At 51.2% G+C, this 24,795-nt stretch overlaps 1 protein-coding gene across 1 annotated transcript in view; it reads left to right on the top strand.

The window, feature by feature from the left end:
• LOC139238017 (collagen alpha-1(XI) chain-like) overlaps positions 1-24,795 on the top strand; it is a 294,478-nt gene that overhangs the window by 116,049 nt on the left and 153,634 nt on the right. Inside the window, exons 10-16 of the mRNA XM_070867414.1 lie at positions 1,296-1,337; positions 6,052-6,114; positions 9,475-9,549; positions 17,233-17,316; positions 18,782-18,838; positions 20,222-20,275; positions 20,844-20,897. Coding sequence (XP_070723515.1) covers positions 1,296-1,337; positions 6,052-6,114; positions 9,475-9,549; positions 17,233-17,316; positions 18,782-18,838; positions 20,222-20,275; positions 20,844-20,897 — 429 coding nt within the window. The remainder of the gene's footprint in view (positions 1-1,295; positions 1,338-6,051; positions 6,115-9,474; positions 9,550-17,232; positions 17,317-18,781; positions 18,839-20,221; positions 20,276-20,843; positions 20,898-24,795) is intronic.

Genomic DNA, 24,795 nt, shown 5'->3' with positions numbered 1-24,795 from the left:
GATCCTCCATATCCCGGGAGCGAGGACATTCAAACGGGCAAGATTGGGGTATTTGCCCATATCTTGCCCAGCAAATGGCCTGAAAACTCTTGTGCCTGATAAAAGCAGGCGCGTAGCCTACTGTTACAGGCGTAAGAGTTTTAAAATATACAAAAACATTGCAAAATTACATTTTAAAAACATTTGTTATTGTTTAAAAACCCTCCCCACCACGATAAGTTTATTTTAAACCAATATTAAAATAACACTTTTTTTTAAAAATCGGAAAAATATATATTTTTTAAATACGTAAATAACTTTCATTTAAATTAATAAAATTATGCTGTGCATTTTTTCTATCTTTTATTGTTGGTTATTAGTGTTTTGGGGAGAGTTTCTCAATCACAATAATGGGAATTCCAACTTACGGAGTTTCCATTGTTATGAATGAGAATATACTACACCTGATTGGCTGGCCACAGCCATGTGACTGCAGCTCCAGGCCTGCGCACATCCCGACGTGCACGCGCTGTGATACGCAGTCAGTGGAGGCCTCAGGACCGGGATCTCTCGTGAGTGCAGCAGCTTCAGGTAAGTGCGCATCTTTTTTCTAAAATCCCGCGGGAAGCAGAAAGCGTGGTTTCTGGGCCAATGTTGGGCAATGTGCTGGGACAGATCACTTTCCGCAGACACTGCCAAAACGATTGGAGATCGCCATTGACTGTGGATCCATTGGCCATTTTTGACAGTGCAGCTGCATGTGTGTATTTAATTCCACCTTCTCCCTCGGCATAGAAACATAGAAAATAGGTGCAGGAGTAGGCCATTCGGCCCTTCGAGCCTGCACTGCCATTCAATTCAATAAGATCATGGCTGATCATTCACCTCAGTACCCCATTCCTGCTTTCTCTCCATACCCCTTGATCCCTTTAGCCGTAAGGGCCACATCTAACTCCCTCTTGAATATATCCAATGAACTGGCCTCAACAACTCTCTGCGGTAGGGAATTCCACAGGTTAACAGCATAGGCTATACGGCACAGAAACAGGCCATTCGGCCCAACCAGTCCGTGCCGGCGTTTATGCTCCACTCGAGCCTCCTCCCGTCTTTCCTCATCTAAATCTAGCAACGTAACCCTCTGTTCCCTTCTCCCTCATACGCTTGTCCAGCCTCCCCTTGGGCAGACGCGAACTTTTCTTCTTCTCCTCATTAAATCTTCATAGATTGTCACTGCCAAAATCGACGGCGGATAAATCCTCAACCAATAAGAAGAGTTGAATTGAAATATTGATGTTATTGTTCCGTTTCCTTCGCAGGGAATGCTGGTGGCCGGACCTCCAGGCCCACAAGGACCCGAGGTAAGCGTTCATCGATAAAGACTAGAATTCTTCCAGGGCCACAAGGACCCGGGCTAGAAGTTCATGTATAAAGACCAGCTCCTTTCCAGTCTCAAAAATGTAGATCTTAACAACAACAACTTGTATTTATATAGCGCCTTTAACGTAGTGAAACCTCCCAAGGCACTTCACGGGAGTTTTGAGATAAAAGATTTGACACCGAGTCGCATAAGTCTAAATTAGGGCAGGTGACCAAAAGCACAGAGGTCGGTTTTAAGGAGCATCTTGAAGGAGGGAAGAGAGGCAGAGAGGCGGAGAGGTTTAGGGAGGGAGTTCCAGAGCTTGGGGCCCAGGCAACAGAAGGCACGGCCACCGATGGTGGTGCGATTATAATCAGGGATGCTCAAGAGGGCAGAATTAGAGGAGCGCAGACATCTCGTGGGGGGTTGTGGGGCTGGAGGAGATTACAGAGATAGGGAGGGGGCGAGGGCTATGAAGGGATTTGTAAACAAGGATGAGAATTTTGAAATTGAGGCGTTGCTTAACCGGGAGCCAGTGTAGGTCAGCGAGCACAAAGGGTGATGGGTGAGCGGGACTTGGTGCGAGTTAGGACACGGGACAGCGAGCACAGGGGGTGATGGGTGAGCGGGACTTGGTGCGAGTTAGGACACGGTGGCAGCGAGCACAGGGGGTGATGGGTGAGCGGGACACGGTGCGAGTTAGGACACGGGGCAGTGAGCACAGGGGGTGATGGGTGAGCGGGACACGGTGCGAGTTAGGACACGGGGCGGCGAGCACAGGGGGTGATGGGTGAGCGGGACACGGTGCGAGTTCGGGCACAGGGGGTGATGGGTGAGCGGGACTCAGTGCGAGTTAAGACACGGGGCAGGCGAGTTTTGGATCACCTCGAGTTTATGCAGGGTAGAATGTGGGAGGCCAGACATTTTCCTCGATCTCATGTTCTGAAATGATCCGGCTCATTTGTGTAGTGTAGCATTGTGGCTGTGTCACTGGACCAGTAATCCTGAGGCCTGGACTAATTATCCGCAGACACGGGTTCAAATCCCACCACGGTAGCTGGGGGATTTAAATTCCATTAATTAAACAAATCTGGAATTTAAAGCAAAAGCTGGTATCACTAATGGTCGGAAAAACCCATCTGGTTCACTGATGTCCTTCAGGGAAGGAAATCTGCCGCCCTTACCTGGTCTGGCTGATATGTGACTTGCTCCACCATTGGCGGCCGTGCCTTCAGCTGCCTGGGTCCTCATCTCTGGAATTCCCTCCCTAAACACCTCTCTGCTCCTTTAAGATGTGCCATAAAACCCATCTCTTTGACCAAGCTGATGGTCACCGATCCTAATACCCCCCTTTTGTGGCTCGGTGTCAAATTTTGTTTGATACACCCTCTATGAAGCGCCTTGGGGCGTTTCGCTACGTTAAAGGCGCTATTTAAATGCAAATTGCTATTGTTTGTTACTGAAATGCGGGTAGGCTCGTGGTTGACAGAACTTGTAATTTGCATCAAGCACCGGAGTAGAATTGACCTTGAAAGCTTCCGGATTGTCGTTAAAAACCCAACTGGTTTAACAATATCCTTCAAGGAACGGAACCTACTCTCTCCTTCCCAGCCTCTGTGAGAGTCTGGTCCTTACCCAGTGGTTAATGCCCTCCGAGGTGACTTTGTTGTTCAAGGACGGACAATAAATGTAGGCATGCTCACATCCGAAGAGCAAACTAAACCAGCCAAGGCAAATTCTTCATGGTCTCCAGTCCTTGCGATGAAGTTTCCCAGAACTCGGTAATAATTACAATAATTGCACGAGATTGTCTGACTACTGAGAGGCTACGAGGGTGGCTTAGGGCTTCAAAACACACTGGGGGTGGAGATTCTGTTGCAGAGGTTTAGGGAGGGAGTCCCAGAGCTTGGGGGCCCAGGCAGCTGAAAGGCATGACTGCCAATAGGTGGAGCGATGGACATCGGGGAGGGGCAAGAGGCCAGAATTGGAGGAGCGCAGAGATCTGAGGGGGGTGGGGATTGTCGTTAGCCCGAATTTGAGGTGCATGATGCTCGCTTTGAGGAATGGGAAAATTCACGGGAAAGGGGTCTTTTTTTTTTTACACAGTCGGTCATTGGCATTTCAATTGCTTAAGGAGTCTGAAAATTGGACTTTAAACTGCTCAACTCCTGTGGTTCTTTTGGGATCTGCAGCCTCCCAGATACTGGTGCGCTCTGCAGTGCCGGAGTCTGCACTCGGGTTTTGACTTCTGAGTGGGTGTTCGAAGATGAAATATGAAATCACAAGAACAAGAGGGGAATAGAAAACTACACCCTGTTCTTCGCAGTGAAACCCAACAAGCAAAATTGTTTTTGGCTTGACCGAGTACAGTTCCCACTGTTTGTTTAGCTGTTACTGGGAAAAGGCACCCAAGTTATTCACTGTCATCGAGAGATATGTTGTTTAGGCTCTTGTAAAATGCCTAAGTAAATAGAAGCCCTCCTGGGTCGGAAAAGCTTGTTTTAGCTTTTTGCGTAGAAGTGTGCCAACTTTGCTTCATTGTTAACGCTCTCTCGCCCCTGGGTCGATAAAGGAAAGAAAGAACTTGCACTTATATAGCTCCATTCACAACCTCGGGCATCCCAAAACACCTCACGGCCAATTTTTGGTAGTCACTGTTGTAATGTAGGAAAGGCGGCAGCCAATTTGCGCACAGCAAGCTCCCACAAACAGCAATGAGATAATGACCAGAGAGTGTGTTTTAGTGATGTTGATTGAGGGATAAATATTGGCCCCAGGACACCGCGGAGAACTCCCCTGCTCTTCTTCGAAATAATGCCGTGGGATCATTTACGTCCATCTGAGAGAGCAGACGGGGCCTCGGTTTAACGTCCCACCTGAAAGACAGCGCCTCCAACTATGCAGCGCTCCCTCAGTACTGCCCCTCCGACAGTGCGGTGCTCCCTCAGTACTGCACCTCCAACAGTACAGCGCTCCCTCGGTACTGCCCCTCCGACAGTGCGGCTCTCCCTCGGTACTGCCCCTCCGACAGTGCAGCGCTCCCTCAGTACTGCCTCTCCGACAGTACAGCGCTCCCTCGGTACTGCCCCTCCGACAGTGCGGCGCTCCCTCAGTAGTACTGCCCCTCCGACAGTGCGGCGCTCCCTCAGTACTGCCCCTCCGACAGTGCGGCTCTCCCTCAGTACTGCCCCTCCGACAGTGCGGCGCTCCCTCGGTACTGCCCCTCCGACAGTGCGGCGCTCCCTCAGTACTGCCCCTCCGACAGTGCGGCGCTCCCTCAGTACTGCACTGGGAGTGTCAGCCTCGATTTTTGTGCTCAAGTCTCTGGAGTGGGACTTGAACCCACAACCTGCTGCCTCTGAGGCGAGAGTGCTGCCCACTGAGCCATGGCTGACACGTGTTTTCTAACTCTTCTCCGTTGAGTTAAATGAGGGCAGGGTGTTGCAACGTAAGCTGTGGGTCGGAGCTCCATGCCACGACATGAGCCCGTTAATCCAGGCTGACAGTTGATGAAAAGCAGAGAGTTCTATCGGTGTCCTGGCCAACATTCCCCTCTCACTCAACACCCCCGAAAATAAACCCATTAACCGCTCATTTATCTCATGGCTGTTTGTGCGATGTTTATAGCTCAAAATGGCTGCTGTGTTGTCGTGCAACAGTTTGAACTGTATTTGGTGAAGTGTTTTGGGTCGGTTCCTCAATATACCAGGTGTTCAATAAATGCAAATCTTCCCTTCAAGTTGCTGCATGCTATGGGCAGGGCCTGTTTTACCTGGATGGCTTATTATTGAACATTACACAGTAACTGAGCACACTATATTTTGCAAGGATTGTAAAGAGTGATTCTGAAAGTTTAATATTAAAGTGGTATTGCAAACTGCAACCACTTGGCTGTCTGGGTGTGCTGGTGTTCTAATCGGGAAGGTCAGTGTTACAGTAATGGTCGGGAAGAGGCAAGTGAAGGGTTCCTACAGTTCAAATGGAACACTCTCCACTTGCCTGGCTGAATGCAGCTCCAACAACACTCGAGAAGCTCGACACCATCCAGGAGAAAGCAGCCCGCTTGATCGGCGCGCTACCCACCACCTTCAACATTCACTCCCTCCACCACCGGCGCCCCCTGGCTGCAGTGTGCACCATCTACAAGATGCCCCCCCCCCCCACCCCGAGCCTGCCCTGCCATTCAATAAGATCATGGCTGGTCTGATCTTGGCCTCAACTCCACTGCCCCGCCCGCTCCCCATAACCCTGGAGTCCCTTATTGTTCAAAAATCTGTCTATCTCCGCTGTAAATATATTCAGTGACCCAGCCTCCACAGCTCTCTGGGGCAGAGAATTCCAAAGATTCACCACCCTCTGAGAGAAGAAATTCCTCCTCATCTCCGTTTTAAATGGGCAGCCCCTTATTCTGAAACTATGCCCCCTAGTTCCAGATTCCCCCACGAGGGGGAAACATCCTCTCTGCATCTACCCTGTCAAGCCCTCTCAGAACATAAAGGGGGCTCCTTTCACACGTCCAAGTAATTGCCTGTTGGGACACAATTGACAGGTTGGCCCCTCGGAACCTTGACGAGCTAAACCTTGCTTTCGTTTCACGTCTTTCTTTTCGAAAGAAAAAAAATCTCGTGGGCGTTAAATAGCTCCAAAGAATATTTCTAGCAATCTGATTCCTCGCGAGGCGATTGATTTTTTTTTTCTGAACTTTTCCTTTGCAGGGTCCTCCCGGTTCTGCGGGCTCAATGGGACCTCGTGGACAACCTGGAGACCCAGGATATACGGTAAGCTCCACCATTTAATCGTTACCATCGGTACCGAGTCATTACCGAGTGAATGCGCGGCGAACTGTGAGCGAGCCAATCTGCCTCGCAGCTGCGGGGCGACAGGTGTTATTTTTAACCTCGGGTAACGTAGGGTGCCAAATTGGTCTCCATGGATACGATGGGATCCACCAGTTGGAGAAGGAGAGAGGGGGACGGCAGTGTGTGCCTCCGAGTTCAGCAGATTTTAGGTAGATATTCTGGAGTTGCACTTGATTTAGGTCGGAGGGCACGGAGGATCATTGAGAGCCTTTCCTCACGGACTTCGGAGGGAAGATTGTCCACGATCAGCGAGCAGAACAGGCCCTTTCTGTGTAGAACTGGTTCCTAACTTCACTCCTTCCTTCCTTTCTGCACTGAAGGAGGGAGAGTGGGAGGGAGGGAGGGAGAGTGGGAGGGAGGGAGGGAGAGTGGGAGGGAGGGAGGGAGGGAGAGTGGGAGGGAGGGAGGGAGAGTGGGAGGGAGGGAGGGAGCGTGGGAGGGAGGGAGGGAGAGTGGGAGGGAGGGAGGGAGGGAGAGTGGGAGGGAGGGAGGGAGGGAGGGAGAGTGGGAGGGAGGGAGGGAGAGTGGGAGGGAGGGAGGGAGGGAGAGTGGGAGGGAGGGAGGGAGAGTGGAGGGAGGGAGGGAGGGAGAGTGGGAGGGAGGGAGGGAGAGTGGGGAGGGAGGGAGGGAGGAGAGTGGGAGGGAGGGAGGGAGAGTGGGGGAGAGGGAGAGTGGGAGAGAGAGAGGTATGTATGTATCTATGTATGTATGTATCTATGTATGTATGTATGTATCTATGTATCGTTCATACTTTACTGGCTGTCCCGACGGGATTCACGACATCTGCAGTTTGCACTGTTCTGACCCCTGGCCTGTGGATGCGAACTGCCAAATTCAGAGCGAGGGAAAGGAAAAGATCTTTGTGTCGCGACTCATTTGGAAATTGCGCTCCTGACATGCTGAATAGAATTGGAGTCAGTGTGCAGCTGGAGTGCCGAGTGGCTTTGCTCTGTCATGTTACTCCTGACCTTCCTTCACCCTTTCAGAGTAGGACAGAACAGTTACAGCACCGGGAGGAGGCCATTCGGCTCATCGAGCCCGTGCCGGCTCTCTGCAAGAGCACTTCAGAGCAGCCCTGATCTCATTGAATGGCGGAGCAGGCTCGAGGGGCCGTAAGGCCGGCCCCTGCTCCTGTTTATGTTCAGCCAGTCCCACTCCCCTTGCCCTTTCCTCGTAGCCCTGCATATATTTTTCCTTCGGGTATATTCACCGGTGATTTACTATGAGCCTCCCCGTGTTGCTCATTCTCTACCGAGTCTCCCAGTGCTCGGTCCAGTTGTGGACCGCTCACCAGTCTCGCCTTGCGGGCATCTCTCTCAAAATTGGGAACATTTCTGTGACGACAGCGGAGAATTATGGGGTTGTTTGATGGAAGTGTCTACGATGATAAAGGGATGGAAAAGTAGCTCGGAATAGACCAGTTTCCGGTGATTGAGGAGGTCTGGAACAAGGCGACGTAGATAGAAGATTTGTTGCAAGAGACTGCCCCATCTGCTGCTGACACTGGGTTATTCGCAGACTGTCCTAGGGACTGCTACAATCCTGCTTTATCCACCTAAGGTTCCCTGGGATAGGGGTTTGGTGGCCTGGCTGTTGAATGTAAGCATCGCCAGCAGCGAGGTCGGGACACGAGGCCGGAATATGCGTGGTAACCGACGCCCAGAGAGTGAGTGGTTGGAGAGAGAGCAGTGCTCTGTGGCTGGGGGGGGAGGGCGGGGCGGGCCGGGCCTGGGATACAGGGTCAGTATTCTATGGACAGATACGTAAGTTGCACCAAGATCAATGCGCTCACCTACACCGCGATCTCTGAAAACCAGGGAGAGAGGACCGGAGAGAGGTGGAGGGGGGAGTGGGGGGGGGGGGGCGGGGAAGGGAAGAGATCAGTAGGAACTGTGTGTGTGTGTGTGATGGGTGGCGTGTGGTGTGTGTGTGCGTGGTTGTGTTGTGTGGTGGTGTGTGTGCGTGGTTGTGTTGTGTGGTGTGTATGCGTGCGTGGTTGTGTTGTGTGGTGGTGTGTGTGCGTGGTTGTGTTGTGTGGTGTGTGTGCGTGGTCGTGTTGTGTGGTGTGTATGCGTGCGTGGTTGTGTTGTGTGGTGGTGTGTGTGCGTGGTTGTGGTGTGTGGTGTGTGTGCGTGGTCGTGTTGTGTGGTGTGTATGCGTGCGTGGTTGTGTTGTGTGGTGGTGTGTGTGCGTGGTTGTGTTGTGTTGTGTGGTGGTGTGTGTGCGTGGTTGTGTTGTGTGGTGGTGTGTGTGCGTGGTTGTGTTGTGTGGTGGTGTGTGTGCGTGGTTGTGTTGTGTGGTGTGTATGCGTGCGTGGTTGTGTTGTGTGGTGTGTATGCGTGCGTGGTTGTGTTGTGTGGTGTGTATGCGTGCGTGGTTGTGTTGTGTGGTGTGTATGCGTGCGTGGTTGTGTTGTGTGGTGTGTATGCGTGCGTGGTTGTGTTGTGTGGTGTGTGTGCGTGCGTGGTTGTGTTGTGTGGCGTGCGTGCGTCCCGTGCAGCAGAGCTGGTCTCCAATCGTCCTGGTTAACCCTCGCCACTGGACCAAGACCTAGCTCTGTCAAGCCTGTGTGGTGGCTGGTGAGCAAGGGCCACCCCACGTTAAAACAATTCACGCACGGGCATCTTCCACCCTTTAAAATGAAGTTCGGGACCAGGCCCGCATTGGTCCCATCTTGTCACCTTTGAACTCAGTGTGGTGTGGATGAAAGTCCTCCTTGGCTCCGGGGCACTGTCTGAGAGAGAGAGAAGAAAAGCGTCACATTAATCACCCCGATAGCTCCGGTGCGGACCCCCCTGGTCGAGTTCCTCGTGCCAGCACTGCAGCAAAGTCTCCGGGCACGCGCACCCCTCCACTGATGGCCGTGGCCGGCGTGACGCATGTCTGAAACACAAGTCCTGACTGCAGGCAGCGAGTGTAGAGGGGCAGACGCTGGTGGGTTTCCCTGACTGGATCCGGGCCACTGCAGCAGGAGTCGCGCAGGGTGCAGGCGTGAGTCGAGTGTGCCGGAATGCTAAGCTGCTCACGGCCCTGGTTACCCCGCGAGGCAGGCTTATTAACCACTCCGCCGTTGGAGATGGTGAACTGTGTGCAACAGGTCTGTGGTATCGAGCCAACATCTCCTCCGGGACTCGTGTTTCCTCGGCTGCCGACGTGTCTGTACCCGACCTCGGTTACTGCGCAAGCCTTTTTCTCGGTTTTTGACAGAAGCCACTCCTCTTTCTCAAAAATGTTTTTACCTCTCCCTCTCTCTTTTTTTTTTTTTTCTTTCGAACGCAGGGTCCCACCGGACGTCCTGGCCTGCCAGGTGTCGACGGGGTGCCAGGCCCCCCTGGAACCATGCTGATGCTACCAGTGAGTCTCCGGTGGAAATTCCGATCGGCGCTCGGGCTGGAGTGCAAGGACCGAGATTCCCGCGCTTGCCGCTGAAGCAGTTATCGGTCGCTTGATGTTTTAAAGGGATCACTTTATCTTACAGCACAGAAGGAGGCCATTCGGCCCGTCGTTCCTGTGCCGGCTCTGTGACAGAGCGATCCGATCAGTCCCACTCCCCCCCCCCCCCCCCACCCCCCCCCCCCCCCCACCTGCTCTTTCCCCACAGCCCGGCAAAATTCTCCTTTTTAAGTATTTATCCAATTCTCTTTTGAAAGTTACTATTCAATCTGCTCCCACTGCCCTTCCAGGCAGCCCGTTCCAGATCACAACTCACTGAGTTTAAACATAGAAACAGAAACATGGAAAATAGGTGCGGGAGTAGGCCATTCGGCCCTTCGAGCCTGCACCGCCATTCAATATGATCATGGCTGATCGTGCAACTTCAGTACCCCTTCACTGCTTTCTCTCCATACCCCTTGATCCCTTTAGCCGTAAGTCTAAAGATTCTCCTCATCTTCTCCCCCAGCTATCCCCTTACCCACCCGGCTTTTTTGCCGATTATCTTAAATCTGTGTCCCTCTGGTTCCCGACCCCCCCCTGTCACCGTTTCTCCCTGTCGACTCCTATCAAAAGACTTCTTGATTTTGAGCCTCTCTATTCAATTGCCCCTTAACCGTCTCCGCTCAAAGGAAAACAACCCCAGCTTCTCCAGTCTGCACACACAACTGAAGTCCCTCATCCTGGGAACCATTCTCCTAAATCCCCTCCGCACCCTCTCCAAGGCCTTGTCATCCTTCCTCCAGTGCGGTGCCCAGGGTTGGACCCAATATTCCAGCTGAGGGTCCTCCCAATTTGTTATAAAGTGTCTGTTTACCCGAGAAGAACTTTCTCTGGACCAGCCAGTGTTTCTCGCTTTCGCAAATCTCTCTTCTCACCACCAGCGTCACAGGTGGGGACATATTCCTCTCGTGTTGGGTCGACTTGTTCTGGTTTGATTCTCTGTTCCCTTTGAAACCAGATTTGATGCCGTGTGCTGCATCTCCGATACGGGAAACACATAGTGCCAGCTGTGGCTCAGTGGGCAGCACTCTCACCTCTGAGTCAGAAGGTCGTGGGTTCAAGTCCCACTCCAGGGGCTTGAGCACAAAAATCTAGGCTGACACTCCCAGTGCAGTGCTGAGGGAGGGGCAGTACTGAGGGAGCGCCGCACTGTCGGAGGGGCAGTACTGAGGGAGTGCCGCACTGTCGGAGGGGCAGTACTGAGGGAGCGCCGCACTGTCGGAGGGGCAGTACTGAAGGAGTGCCGCACTGTCGGAGGAGCAGTACTGAGGGAGCGCTTCACTGTCGGAGGTGTCGTCTTTCGGATGAGATGTTAAACCGAGGCCCCAACTGCTCTCTCAGGTGACTGAAAAGATCCCACGGCACTATTTCGAAGAAGAGCAGGGGAGTTCTCCCCGGTGTCCTGGGGCCAATATTTATCCCTCAATCAACAGAACAAAAACAGATTATCTGGTCATTATCACCTTGCTATTTGTGGGAGCTTGCTGTGCGCAAATTGACTGTCGCGTTTCCTACATTACAACCGTGACTACACTCCAAAAGTACTTCATTGGCTGTAAAGCGCTTTGGGATGTCCGGTGGTTGTGGAAGACGCTATATAAATGCAAGCCTTTCTTTCTTTCACACGTCAGACCCTGCCCAAGTCACTTTATTACAAGCAGGTTGGAGTACAAGAGTAAGGAAGTTTTGCTGCAATTATATAGGGCTTTTGAGAGACCATACCTGGAGTACTGTGCACAGTGTTGGTCTCCTGACCTAACGAAGGACATACTTGCCCGAGAGGCACTGCAACCGACTGATTCCTGGGAGAGATTGAGTGGAATGGGCAGATAGTCTCTGGAAGAATGAGGTGATCTCATTGAAACACATAAAATTCTGAGGGGGATTGACAGAGTATGCAGGGAGGATGTTTCCCCCGGGCTGGAGAGTCTAGAACCAGGGGGTCACACAGTCTCAGAATAAGGGGTCGGCCATTTAGGACCGAGATGAGGAGGAATTTCTTCACTCGGAGGGTGGTGAATCTTTGGAATTTTAACACAGAGGGCTGTGGAGGCTCAGTCGTTAAGTATATTCAAGACAGAGATCGATAGATTTTGGGCACTAAGGGAATCGAGGGGTATGGGGATCGGGCGGGAAAATGGAGTTGAGGTCGGAGGTCAGCCATGATCTCATTGGATGGCGGAGCAGGCTCGAGGGGCCGAATGGCCGACTCCTGCTCCTAATTCTATTCTTCTGTCACTGAGTTACCAATCATGCCTTGACTGCTGTCCAGTGGTGGTGATTAGGAGGAGCTACACTGATCTGACGTGCCCCCATCCCGTAATAGTGAAAGGCATCATTGCTTTTGCTCCCGTGCAGCGCTGTGTACCAAAAACCCCATTTCTGTCTGAGAGTTCAGCAGGATGTAGCCGACAGGGAATAGTGAGAGACCACTTTCTGACAGCTGCAAATTGACTTTAGGCTGGCCAGGTAAATGGGGCCCAGAATTTTTCCATCTGCGGACTTCAAAATTAAATACCTCAGAGACATGTTTTTTTTTTTTAAAACTCAAGACAAACCATAAAATCAACAAGAGATATCGCAGATTAAATTTTGCAAAAAGATGAATTTTTCCTCGTTTTCTCACGGGAGGTTGCACTTGATTGGCGGTGGGAATACAAAATTGGTTCCAGACCCAGGGAGTCGGCACTGTCCTCGGGCTGTGGCAGCTGAACGATTCGGAGAGTGGGCGACTGCTTTGGAGGGGCTGGGGTTGTTCGGTCCGGCATCGAGTGGAGGTGGCCATCCTCCCCAGAATCGGAGAAGTTTACAGCACGGGAGGAGGCCATTCGGCCCATCGGGTCCGCGCCGGCCAACAAAGAGCTGTCCCAGCCTAATCCCACTCTCCAGCTCTCGGTGCGTAGCCCTGCAGGTCACGGCACTTCAGGTGCACATCCAAGTACTTTTTAAATGCAATGAGGGTTTCTGCCTCTGCCACCCTTTCAGGCCGTGAGTTCCAGACCCCCACCACTATCTGGGTGAAGAAATTTCCTCTCAAATCCCCTCTAAACCTTTAAATCTATGCCCCCTGGTTGTTGACCCCTCTGCAAAGGGAAATAGGTCCTTCCTATCCACTCTATCCAGGCCCCTCATAATTTTATACACCTCAATAAGGTCTCCCCTCAGCCTCCTCTGTTCCAAAGAAAACAACCCCAGCCTATCCAATCTTTCCTCATAGCTACAATTCTCCTTGATTGAGTTTCTCTGATGTATGGTTGTGCCGAAGGCAGAGAGTTAATGCGCCTTCTGATCGACGGAAGGGGGTCACAACCGACTTTGCTGTTTGCTGTGAAGAGTGACAGCCTGTTAACAGGGACCCTGTGAACGAGGTTTGGTGCCCTGTGGCTGCTTTCAATCACCGCGGGCGAGTGCTAGGATTTCAGGAGTTGAAGAGATATTGTAATTTAATTCCAGGGGTCCCTGGAGGCTCCACGAATGCAGGACTCTAAATTCTGTACTTCAAAAAAAGTATTTTCCATTTTACTTCGCTTTTGGGTCAGCCCTGTCTCAGTGGGCAGCACACTTGCCTCTGAGTCAGAAGGTTGTGGGTTCAAATCCCACTCCAGGTACTTGAGCACATAAATCCAGGCTGACCCTCCCAGTGCAGTGCTGAGGGAGTGCGCACTGTCGGAGGGGCAGTACTGAGGGAGCGCCGCACTGTCGGAGGGGCAGTACTGAGGGAGTGCCGCACTGTTGGAGGGGCAGTACTGAGGGAGCGCCGCGCTGTCGGAGGGGCAGTACTGAGGGAGCGGCGCACTGTCGGAGGGGCAGTACTGAGGGAGCGGAGCACTGTCGGAGGGGCAGTACTGAGGGAGCGCCGCACTGTCGTAGGGGCAGTACTGAGGGAGCGGCGCACTGTCGTAGGGGCAGTACTGAGGGAGCGGCGCACTGTCGGAGGGGCAGTACTGAGGGAGCGCCGCGCTGTCGGAGGGGCAGTACTGAGGGAGGGCCGCACTGTCGGAGGGGCAGTACTGAGGGGGCGCCGCTCTGTCGGAGGGGCAGTACTGAGGGAGCGCCGCACTGTCGGAGGGGCAGTACTGAGGGAGCGCCGCACTGTCGGAGAGGCAGTACTGAGGGAGCGCCGCGCTGTCGGAGGGGCAGTACTGAGGGAGTGCTGCACTGTCGGAAGTGCCGTCTTTCTTTTGAATGGGGAGAAATTACAACATGCTGCGGTGCAGAGGGACCTGGGGGTCCTTGTGCATGAATCCCAAAAAGTTAGTTTGCAGGTGCAGCAGGTAATCAGGAAGGCGAATGGAATGTTGGCCTTCATTGCGAGAGGGATGGAGTACAAAAGCAGGGAGGTACTGCTGCAACTGTACAGGGTATTGGTGAGGCCGCACCTGGAGTACTGCGTGCAGTTTTGGTCACCTTACTTAAGGAAGGATAACTAGCTTTGGAGGGGGTACAGAGACGATTCACGAGGCTGATTCCGGAGATGAGGGGGTTACCTTATGATGATAGATTGAGTAGACTGGATCTTTACTCGATGGATTTCAGAAAGATGAGGGGTGATCTTATCGAAACATTTAAAATAATGAAAGGGATAGACAAGAGAGGTTGTTTCCACTGGTCGGAGAGACTAGAACTAGGGGGCACAGCCTCAAAATACAGGGGAGCCAATTTAAAACCGAGTTGAGAAGGAATTTCTTCTCCCAGAGGGTTGTGAATCTGTGGAATTCTCTGCCCAAGGAAGCAGTTGAGGCGAGCTCATTGAATGTATTCAAATCACAGATCAATAGATTTTTAACCAATAAGGGAATTAAGGGTTACGGGGAGCGGGTGGGTAAGTGGAGCTGAGTCCACGGCCAGATCAGCCATGATCTTGTTGAATGGCGGAGCAGGCTCGAGGGGCTAGATGGCCTACTCCTGTTCCTAATTCTTATGTTCTTATGTTCTTAAACCGACGCCTTGTCTGCTCTGGTGGTCCCATGCGCCTGCTGCCCCTGTCCTTCTACGTAAGATTATAAGAAATAGGTGCAGGAGGAGGCCATCTAGCCCCTCGAGCCTGCTCCGCCATTCAACAAGATCATGGCTGATCTTCAAATTCAACTCCACTTTCCTGCCCATATCCCTTGATTCCCCTAGAGTCCAAAAATCTATTGATCTCTGTCTTGAATATACTCAACAACTTGGCATCCACTGCTCTCTGAGGCAGAGAATTCCAAAGATTCACCACCCTCTGAGTGAAGAAATTCCTCCTCATCTCAGTCCTAAATGGCCAACCCCTTATCCTGAGACTGTGACCCCTGGTTCTAGACTCCCCAGCCCGGGGGAAACATCCTCTCAGCATCTACCCTTCTAGGTGGAAGGGGGCGCGGATTTGAATTGTACTATTGAAGGAGCCTTGGCGAGTTTCTGCAGTTCATCATCATAGGCAGTCCCTCGGAATCGAAGAAGACTTGCTTCCACTCTTAGAATGAGTCCTTAGGTGGCTAAACAGTCCAATATGAGAGCCACAGTCCCTGTCATAGGTGGGACAGATAGTCATTGAGGGAAAGGGTGGGTGGGACAGGTTTGCCGCACGCTCCTTCCGTTGCCTGCGCTTGGTTTCTGCACGCTCTCGGCGATGTGACTCGAGGTGCTCAGCGCCCTCCCGGATGCACTTCCTCCACTTAGGGCGGTCTGGTCTTTGGCCAGGGACTCCCAGGTGCCGGTGGGGATGTTGCACTTTTATCAGGGAGGCTTTGAGGGTGTCCCTGTAACGTTTCCTCTGCCCACCTGGGGCTTGCTTGTCGTGTCGGAGTTCCGAGTAGAGCGCTTGCTTTGGGAGCTTTGTGTCGGAGACTAAAGCGAGTTTAGGAGACTAGTTAATTCAGTAATCTGGTATTTGTTGCTGTTCATTAGCCAATGGAGCTTTGAGCTGTTGGCTCCTGAAACCTCTTCAGAAGAGGCATTCAAGCAAAATCCCATCTGCTTGTTCCAGTGGTTGAGATGGATGTTCTAGATCGCATGGTGCTATTTGAAGAGCAGTAAATTCTCCCCGTGTCCTGGCAGGCTCACTTCCTCAACCAACAGCACTTGTGTGGGGGTGGTCTGCTCATTTTTCTTTCTACTGTTTGTAGGATGGCTATCATGCTTCCCCACATAACAAGGCAGCGCCTTACTTCACTTGTGTTTCAGCAAGGTGTTAAGTTGCTGCGTACATGTTACTCCGAGTCGTTTAATATAATCGTTGTGATGGAGCTCCCTGCCTGCCCTCTACTGACTAATACCTATAGTTATGCTAAACCTCCCACTTAATTGCATAATATTAGGCCTTCAGGCCCTCAATAAGTCGGGATGTGAGCGTTGTTCAGATAACTGGTCAGCAGAGGCCTGAGGCTCCAGACCCTGCTCATGTACACCGTCCCTGAGTGAAATGGGTTCAGTTCACAGGGAGGTAAGGTTGAGTGGCTTTAGATTGAATCGAGAAAACAATGTGAATGCTGGAAATCTGAAATAAAAAAGGGGGGGGGGAGATGCTGGAAAAGACCAAGAAGGCCTCCAGAATCTGAAAGGAGGAAAAACTAGTGACCGTTTCATGTGGGGCCCTCTTCGTGAGGACTAGATGAAGGGACCCTAAAGAAAAAAAGGCTTGCATTTCTCATCATTATATAGGCAGTCCCTCGGAATCGAGGAAGACTTGATTCCACTTTTAAAGTGAGTTCTCAGGTGGCTGAACAGCCCAATACGAGAGCCACAGTCCCTGTCACAGGTGGGACAGACAGTGGTTGAGGGAAGGGGTGGGTGAGACAGGTTTGCCGCACGCTCCTTCCGCTGCCTGCGCTTGGTTTCTGCATGCTCTCGGCGACGAGACTCGAGGTGCTCAGCGCCCTCCCGGATGCACTTCCTCCAATTAGGGCGAACTGGTCTTGGGCCAGGGACTCCCAGGTGTCGGTGGGGATGTTGCATTTTATCAGGTAGGCTTTGAGGGTGTCCCTTGTAACGTTTCCTCTGCCCACCTTTGGCTCGTTTACCGTGAAGGAGCTCCGAGTAGAGTGCTTGCTTTGGGAATCTCGTGTCAATCGTGCGGAGCTGGTCGAGTGTTTCTGTAGCACCTTTCACGACCACCGGACGTCCCAAAACGCTTTACAGCCAATGAAGTACTTTTGGAGTGCGGTCACTGTTGTAATGTGGGAAACGCGGCAGCCAATTTGCGCACAGCAAGCTCCCACGCACAGCAGTGTGATAATGACCAGACACTGAGGAGAGAGTTACACAGGGCGTAATAAATTCTGGAATAACGAGGTACGAGAGAAGGAACAGATACCAGAAGAGGACCGTACACCGAGTGCCAGAGTTATCAGATAGCAAGTCGCACAGATATTTATAATGGCGTATTGTACAGAGCATAAAAGATGGTGGGGCGGGCGCTATACTGGGAGTAAAATGTCTTACTCAAGGTGGAGTAGAAGAGATACTGGGAGAGCAGGTTAATGAGCAATGGGTAACGTTAGCTGAACGGCAGAGGTGAGTGAGTTGCGAACTTTTGGCCAGTATAATGGGTTTGAACAAGACTACAGCACTGGATCCAAAATGTTGTACATGGACTTTTGAGTTCAGCTCTGTCTTTTGTATTCACAGTTCCAGTTTGGTGGTGATGGTTCCAAGGGGCCAGTTGTCTCAGCCCAGGAATATCAGGCCCAGGCAATCCTCCAGCAGACAAGGGTGAGTGATTGTCCATCCGTCCCATGGCTAAATACAAACACGGCCTTCAGCGACCTCGTGGCCAATGATATTCAAGAGATTTGGTCGGTGTAATGTGTACAACGTCCGGAATCTGGAATCCTCGGGACTGAGTCCGTTCCGTTTTTGGGGTTTTTTCGGATTTCAGACAAGAAAGTCAATCGTCTGAAGTCCGGAATCCTCAACTGAATCCGTGCCAGGTTTTGAGCGGCGAGGTCCGAAATCCGGCAAAACCCAAAATCTGGCACGGATTTGCTCGAGGATTCCAGATTCCAGACTTGATTTTCTTGTCTGAAATCCAGAATCCTCGACTGAATATGTGCCGGATTTTAGGTTTTGCCTAAAACAATGTCTGGTTTTCGGACAAGGATTCTGGACGACACCATCAGCTATGCGCAAAATGTTCGGTTTTTGGACAATTCCGGTTTTCGGAGTTCTGGATTCGGGGCGTTGCACCTGTTTCTGCTTCACGGGTTCTTTGCTTAAGAATTCACAGCAACACATTGCTATGAAGAACTAGTTGGTTTATTAACAAAGGTTTAGCAATCACACTACACATTACCAGTTCATCCACCAGGCTCACAACTGCATACCTCACCGTGGATGACCTAGACCCAACTGGCTGGAGTTTTATTGAGTCTTGTGAACATCACGCGACTGGCTAAGCCAATCCTAACTCAACAGCTCCACAAACCTGTGAGCATACTCACAGGTGCACACATTAGAGTGGGCGAGTGTATCAAGGGTTCCGATATCAAGGCGGGTAGATGGAGTTGAGATACAGATCAGCCATGATATTGAATGGCGGACCAGGCCCGAGGGGCTGAATGGCCTCCTTCTATGCCAAATGTTCCTATAAATAAGGAACAGATACAGGGGGTTCAATCAAATTGGGAATAATGCTCTCAATCAGGGGACTAAAAATGTAACTGGATCATATGAAACTGGCGAGTAGGAAAATACCAACTAGTCCAACAAATCTGTCTCCCATTCATGATGCCTTGAGCATCGTGGCTAGACACATTCTAGCACAGAAACAGGCCATTTGGCCCATTGGGTCTATTCTGGGGTTTATGCTCAGCACGAGCCTCCTTCCGTCCTCTAACACCATTAATATATCCCTCTAGTCCCTTCTCCCTCATTTACTTGTCCAGCCTCCCCTTAAATGCATCGATACTATTCGCCTCAGCCATTCCCTGTGGCAGCGAGTTCCACATTCTCACCACTCTCTGGGTAAAGAAGTTTCTCCTGAATTCCCTTTTGGATTTACTGGTGACCATCTTATATTGATGGCCCCTAGTTCTGGCGTCCCCCACATGTGGAAAAGTCTACTCTACGTCTACCCTATCATCCCCTTTGACCTCTATAGGGTCACCACTCAGCCTTCTGTTTTCCAGGTTGATTTACTTGTAACTCCCTGTCTGTCTCTCTTGTGTTTCCTTTCTAGCTTGCTATGAAGGGTCCATCTGGTTCAATCGGCCTGACGGGAAGACCAGGACCTGTGGTGAGTGTGAGGTTTGACTGGGGAGATAATAGATGGGAGGATTCATCATCAAATGGATAGTAACCGAGAGGAGATGTGTCTCGCGAGGGCGTCTTTTCATCTGAGCATTTGTCATGGGAACCCTGTGATTCCCTGCATGCGTTTTGTACTTCACTTGGTTCTGATAAAAAGTTCTGAATGTGTTTGGACTCTCTCTCACTGGCTCATTCTCTTCCCAATGCCTTCCCAACTTTCCCTCCTGAATACGATGGTTCGACTGACACTGTCGAGCCTCCATTGCCTCATCCGAAGGACATTCTTCATGTGTGCCCTGAGGGGCTGAGTGACGGCCAGTTATTGGGGAAGGGCACCATGGGATCGACTTGACTCATTCTTCCCCCACGTGCATTTTTCAGTGGTGGTCGCTGGATCGGGAACCGTCCTTAGTCTGGGGGGGGGGGGGGGAGCTGGGGCTAAATGTGGCATCGCTAATACCACCAAGACCCTCCCAACCCAGCACAGATTCGGGATGGAACTTTGGATCTCCCCGTTCCGTGCAGCTCAATATCGATTATTGGAGATAAAATGGGAAATTTCTACCGATAATCGGGCCACTGTCGGTACGATAACGTGCTGTGTGATGACCAACAGGGCTGTCCGTTTGTGCTTCAGATTTCCCCAGCAGGCCAAGTTCATGAGAAGAGATGAGGGGAGGGGGGAATTAGCAGAGTGACCCTTCACCTGAAGCTCCAGCCCACTCTTGGGAACCTCTGTGAGAAAGGCCTTCGAGCCAGATTCAACATGGAGGAGTAAATGTCTTGTCTGAGAGCTGAAAACCTTTAGTCATCATCAGTTACTTGCGCAGAGGGAGAATGGTTAATCGGCCCCTAGATCTCTGCCAGCTGTCTGCCTACAGTTTGAGGCTGGGAGGTCCATACTGGGCTCGCCCTCTTAATCTGTGTTTCACTCGCTTCCTGCCTGAGCCCTTTGACCAACCTTGGTACCTCCTTACTTGGGTCTTGCTCGAGATCGGCTGTTGGGAACAGTCAGCTAGACCAGCTTCCTGCTCAGGGGTCATTATCAGGAAAGGGCTGTGGAGAAAATTCCTACTTTTTCCAAAATCGTTTCCTCTTGAAAATTGTTACTGAATGTTATCAAATTTCTGAGCATGTCTGTGCAACACAATGAGCAGCGGAGCTTGGAGTGGTGAAGGGCGCCCCTTGGCGGTGAAGGTCGCCCCTTGGCGGTGAAGGGCACCCCTTGGCGGTGAAGGGCACCCCTTGGCGGTCACAGGAGCAGCCTGGAGTGGTCACGGGAGTACCTTCAGATCGGTAAAGACAGAAAAATGATGGCTGATGTCCAGATTTGCTTTTAATGTTTCTTTTCTTGCCCCCCTCCCTACAGGGTCTCCCTGGTAATGAAGGTCTGAAAGGAGATGCTGGGGAACTGGGCCCACAGGTAGGCCGAAACTCGTCTCTGACAATTTTTTAAAAACTACTAATGATGATACATAATTAAGTCTAGCCACTGACTGCATGGACAGCTCAGGGCTGTGTATGGGGACACACAAAGACATTGTGGATCAGTGAAAGGTACCCCACCATGAGCCATTATTCATAATGTCGGAGGGGCAGTGCTGAGGGAGTGCCGCACTGTCGGAGGGGCAGTGCTGAGGGAGCGCTGCACTGTCGGAGATGCCGTCATTCAGATGAGATGTTAAACTGAGGCTCCGTCTGCTCTCTCAGATGTACATATAAGATTCCACGGCACTATTTCCAAGAAGAGCAGGCGAGTTATCCCTGGTGTCCTGGCTCTCAACCCTCAACCAGCATCCCTAAAACAGATTATCTGGTCATTATCACGTTGCTGTGTGTGGGAGCTTGCTGTGCGCAAACTGGCTGCCGCGTTTCCCACATTACAACAGTGACTACACTCCAAAAGTACTTCATTGGCTGTAAAGCGCTTTGGGATGTCTTTGAGATTGTGATGGGCGCTATATAAATGCAAGTCTTTCTTTCTGTTACAGGGTTCTCGTGGCATCTTGGGACCTGTGGGGCCCACTGGAAAAGTTGGAAGGAGGGTAGGAATCTCCTTGTTCAGATCAGCAGGGGTCATTTTCAGTGGAGAGGAGAATGTGGCGGGGTGTATGCTGGGCCACTGCCCCACAACCGCCAGCGTTCCGCCTGGTCCAAACTGAACATGACCCCCGCCCCCCCCCCAGTACGTTTAATATCTAATCCAGTCGGGAATTCAGGAGAAACATCTTGAGCCGGAGAGTGGTGAGAATGTAGAACTCGCTCTCGCAGGGAGTGGTTGGGGCGCATAGCAGCGATGCCTTTAAGGGGAGGCTGGATAAACACACGAGGGACAAAGGGATAGAAGTTTGCACAGATCCACTGGCTCGTGTGGAGTGTACACAGCAGCATCATTAGTTGGGCCGAATGGCCTGTGTGTGTGCTGTAAATTCTACATAATTAGTAATTATCATCCAGAAACCATTGCGTTTCTTTTTGGTCAGTTGCGTGTCTGACATACACTGCTGTGCTTGAAAATCTCCAAACTAAACTACAAGTACGACGTCTCAAATCCTGCAACCTCGGGATTGAGACCGTGCCGGTTTTCGGAGTGTTCCAGATTTCGGACAAAGACGGATAAAGTAATGATGGTGGCGTGGGTCAGGTCATGTCGGGCCGGGTCGGGGCTCATTCGGCAAGTCTCGGACCAATCACCCGCCATAGGCGGTCCCTCGAACGAGGCTGACTTGCTCCCACATGGGTTCACAGATGTTTCAATGAAGGACCCGATGTTCCAGGTCCTGAACTCCAGTTGAGGGGTGGAAGATGCCGGTGTGTGGATTGTTTTTTATCGTTCGGTGACCGTTTAACACCAGCCACCACACGGGACGCCATTTAAAACGTAGCAGCAAAGCCGGTAACTATTCCGGCTCGCTGGTTTTTCGACAATAATTCCCGATTTTATTTAATTACTGAATATCAAATGGGATTTTCTCAGAAGTGCCTGGTCTTTGGACAGTTCCGGTTTGCCTATAAGTAGTCCTCATGAGCAGGATGTCCATTCGCTTGTTCAGTAGCACCCATTGCCATCCTATTTGGGTGTACCCAAGGACAGAGACGTTTTCGGTACAAATTAGCAAACACCAAGGCTTAAGAACCTCCCTTCGTATGTGCATTGGGGGAAGGACACCGTTCGAAGAAGACCTTCCTAAACCACAGAGCTTACCAGCACGGTGCAATACCTCCCCACACATGTCCAGCCAGGTCTACCCTTCCCTACCCATTAGGGTATTAAGAACATAAGAATTAGGAGCAGGAGTAGGCCCTGTGGCCCCTCAAGTCTGCTCCACCATTCAATAAGCTCACGGCTGATTATCTACCTCAACTCCACTTTCCCGCCTGATCTCCCCTGGACTCCAAAAATCTGTCTATCTCAGCCTTGAATATATTCAGAGACTCAGCATCCACAGCCCTCTGGGTACGCAGAGAATTCCAAAGATTCACAACCCTCTGAGTGAAGTAATGCCTCCTCATCTCTGTCTTAGCATAAGAAATAGGAGCAGGATTCGGCCCCTCGAGCCTGCTGTTTGTGGGAGCTTGCTGTGCACAAATTGGCTGCCGCGTTTCCCACATTACAACAGTGACTGCACTCCGAAAGTACTTCATTCAGTAAGATCGCGGCTGATCTGATCTTGGCCTCAACTCCACTTCCCCGCCTGCTCTCCATAACCCTTGACTCCCTTAAATGGCCAACCCCTTATCCTGAGACTCTGACCCCCTGGTTCTAGACTGTCCCAGCCCGGGGGAAACATTCTCTCGGCATCTACCCTGTCGATACCCTTCATTGGATTGACTGGAGACGAGTAGGAAGAATCGCCATTGGCAGGAAACTGGTGCCATCAACGAACCAGACTGTCCGGGCCAAGCTTCAACAGGTACCTTGGAAAGCAGTGGACCTCCCCGGACAAGGTATCCAATGGGCGAGATTAGCGCAGCGTCCTAACTGAATTTCTTTGCCAGCTGATGTTTTTGAGTTCCCCGAAAGCCTCACTTGCAAAGCAGCCAGTTATTGTGAGCCAAATGATCACATTCCAGGAAAGATGTGAATGCACTGGAGAGGGTGCAGAGGCGTTACACGAGGATGTTGCCGGGACTGGAGAATTTTAGCGATGTGGAAAGATTGGATAGGCTGGGGTTGTTTCCTTTGGAGCAGAGGAGGCTGAGGGGAGACCTTTATTGAGGTGTATAAAGTGATGAGGGGCCTGGATAGAGTGGATAGGACGGACCTATTTCCTTTAGCAGAGGGGTCAACAACCAGAGGGCATAGATTTAAAGTAATTGGGGAGAGGTTTAGAGGGGATTTGAGGAGAAATTTCTTCACCCAGAGGGTGGTGGGGGTCTGGAACTCACTGCCTGAAAGGGTGGTAGAGGCAGAAACCCTCACCACATTTAATAAGTACTTGGATATAAGACCATAAGAAATAGGAGCAGGAGTAGGCCATACGGCCCCTCGAGCCTGCTCCGCCATTTAATACGATCATGGCTGATCCGATCAGGGACTCAGCTCCACTTCCCCGCCTGCTCCCTATAACCCCTTATTCCCTCATCAGTTAAGAAACTGTCTATCTCTGTCTTAGAGATATGTAACTTGAAGTGCTGTGATCTGCAGGGCTATGGACCGAGAGCTGGAAAGTGGGATTAGGCTGGATAGCTCTTTGTCGGCTGGCGTGGACACGATGGGCCGAAATGGCCTCCTTCCGTGCTGTAAATTTCTATGATTCGATGATCGAGCTTCAACAATTGACTTACAAGTCAAGTGGAATATTATAGGAGGGAAATCACGAGCCATTCATCTTTGCAATCAACTTGCTTTGTGTGTCAGCCGTGGCTCAGTGGGCAGCACTCTCGCCTCTGAGTCAGAAGGTTGTGGGTTCAAGTCCCACTCCAGGGACATGAGCACAAAAATCTTGGCTAACACTCCCAGTGCAGTACTGAGGGAGGCACTGCTTTTGAATGTGACGTTTGTGTCACTCTTGTGAGTGCAATATTTCTCCTCCTCCTCCCTGGTTACGCTCGCAGTTTTTTTGTCAATGGAAACGCTGAGAGAGAGAGCGCAAGAAGAAACAAACACAGAGAGGGAGAGCGAGAGACACAGAGAGGGAGAGCGAGAGACACAGAGAGGGAGAGCGAGAGACACAGAGAGGGAGAGCGAGAGACACAGAGAGGGAGAGCGAGAGACACAGAGAGGGAGAGCGAGAGACACAGAAAGGGAAAGAGAGAGAGAGAGACACAGAAAGGGAAAGAGAGAGAGAGAGAAATGTAAAAATCTGCAGTACAACTGGGATCTCCAGGGGTTGTAATGATAAACCTGCTCCCATATCTAATTGTACTCCGCCGTGAGTTCAAATCTCCCATACACCTAATGTTGGAAACATATTAGTTAGTTGTGTTTCGGGGAAAAAGTCCTCGAGATTTCAAAGCTGGAGCGGTTGTGACATTGTTCACTCAACGAGCTGGCGTGAATGATTGGGGCTTCCTGAATATCCTCAGTGAATGGTATATAGTGTGACATTCTTGGCTCAGGGCTCGCAGTGGGCTGGCAGGAGCCCAAACTCCTGTTCTGCATTGCCGGATCTTTCACTACAGCCTTGGATTGTGCACAAGAACATGTACATTCCTGCACCAAGCCAACCGGGCTTTGCTCGAGACCTTCTCACAGTGGTACACACACACACACCAAGAATTCAGCCCAGAACCAGAATCATAACTCGCTTCACATCACCCTTGTGATGTTGGAGAACAATATTGCACATGTTTTCTGCACTCCTAACTTCCCTGTTTCTGTCTCATGCATGCTCTCTCTACCATTCTCTCTCCACAATTCTCACTCTTTCTCTGTGTCTCTCCCTTTCTCCATCTTTCTCTCTCCTTTTCCTCCCTTTTTGTCTCATCCTTTCTCTCTTA

The sequence above is a fragment of the Pristiophorus japonicus genome, chromosome 24 (genome assembly GCF_044704955.1).
Source record: "Pristiophorus japonicus isolate sPriJap1 chromosome 24, sPriJap1.hap1, whole genome shotgun sequence".
Lineage (NCBI taxonomy): Eukaryota > Metazoa > Chordata > Chondrichthyes > Pristiophoridae > Pristiophorus > Pristiophorus japonicus.
Note: the sequence above shows the minus strand (reverse complement) of the source record. Positions and strands in the feature narration are given on the sequence as shown.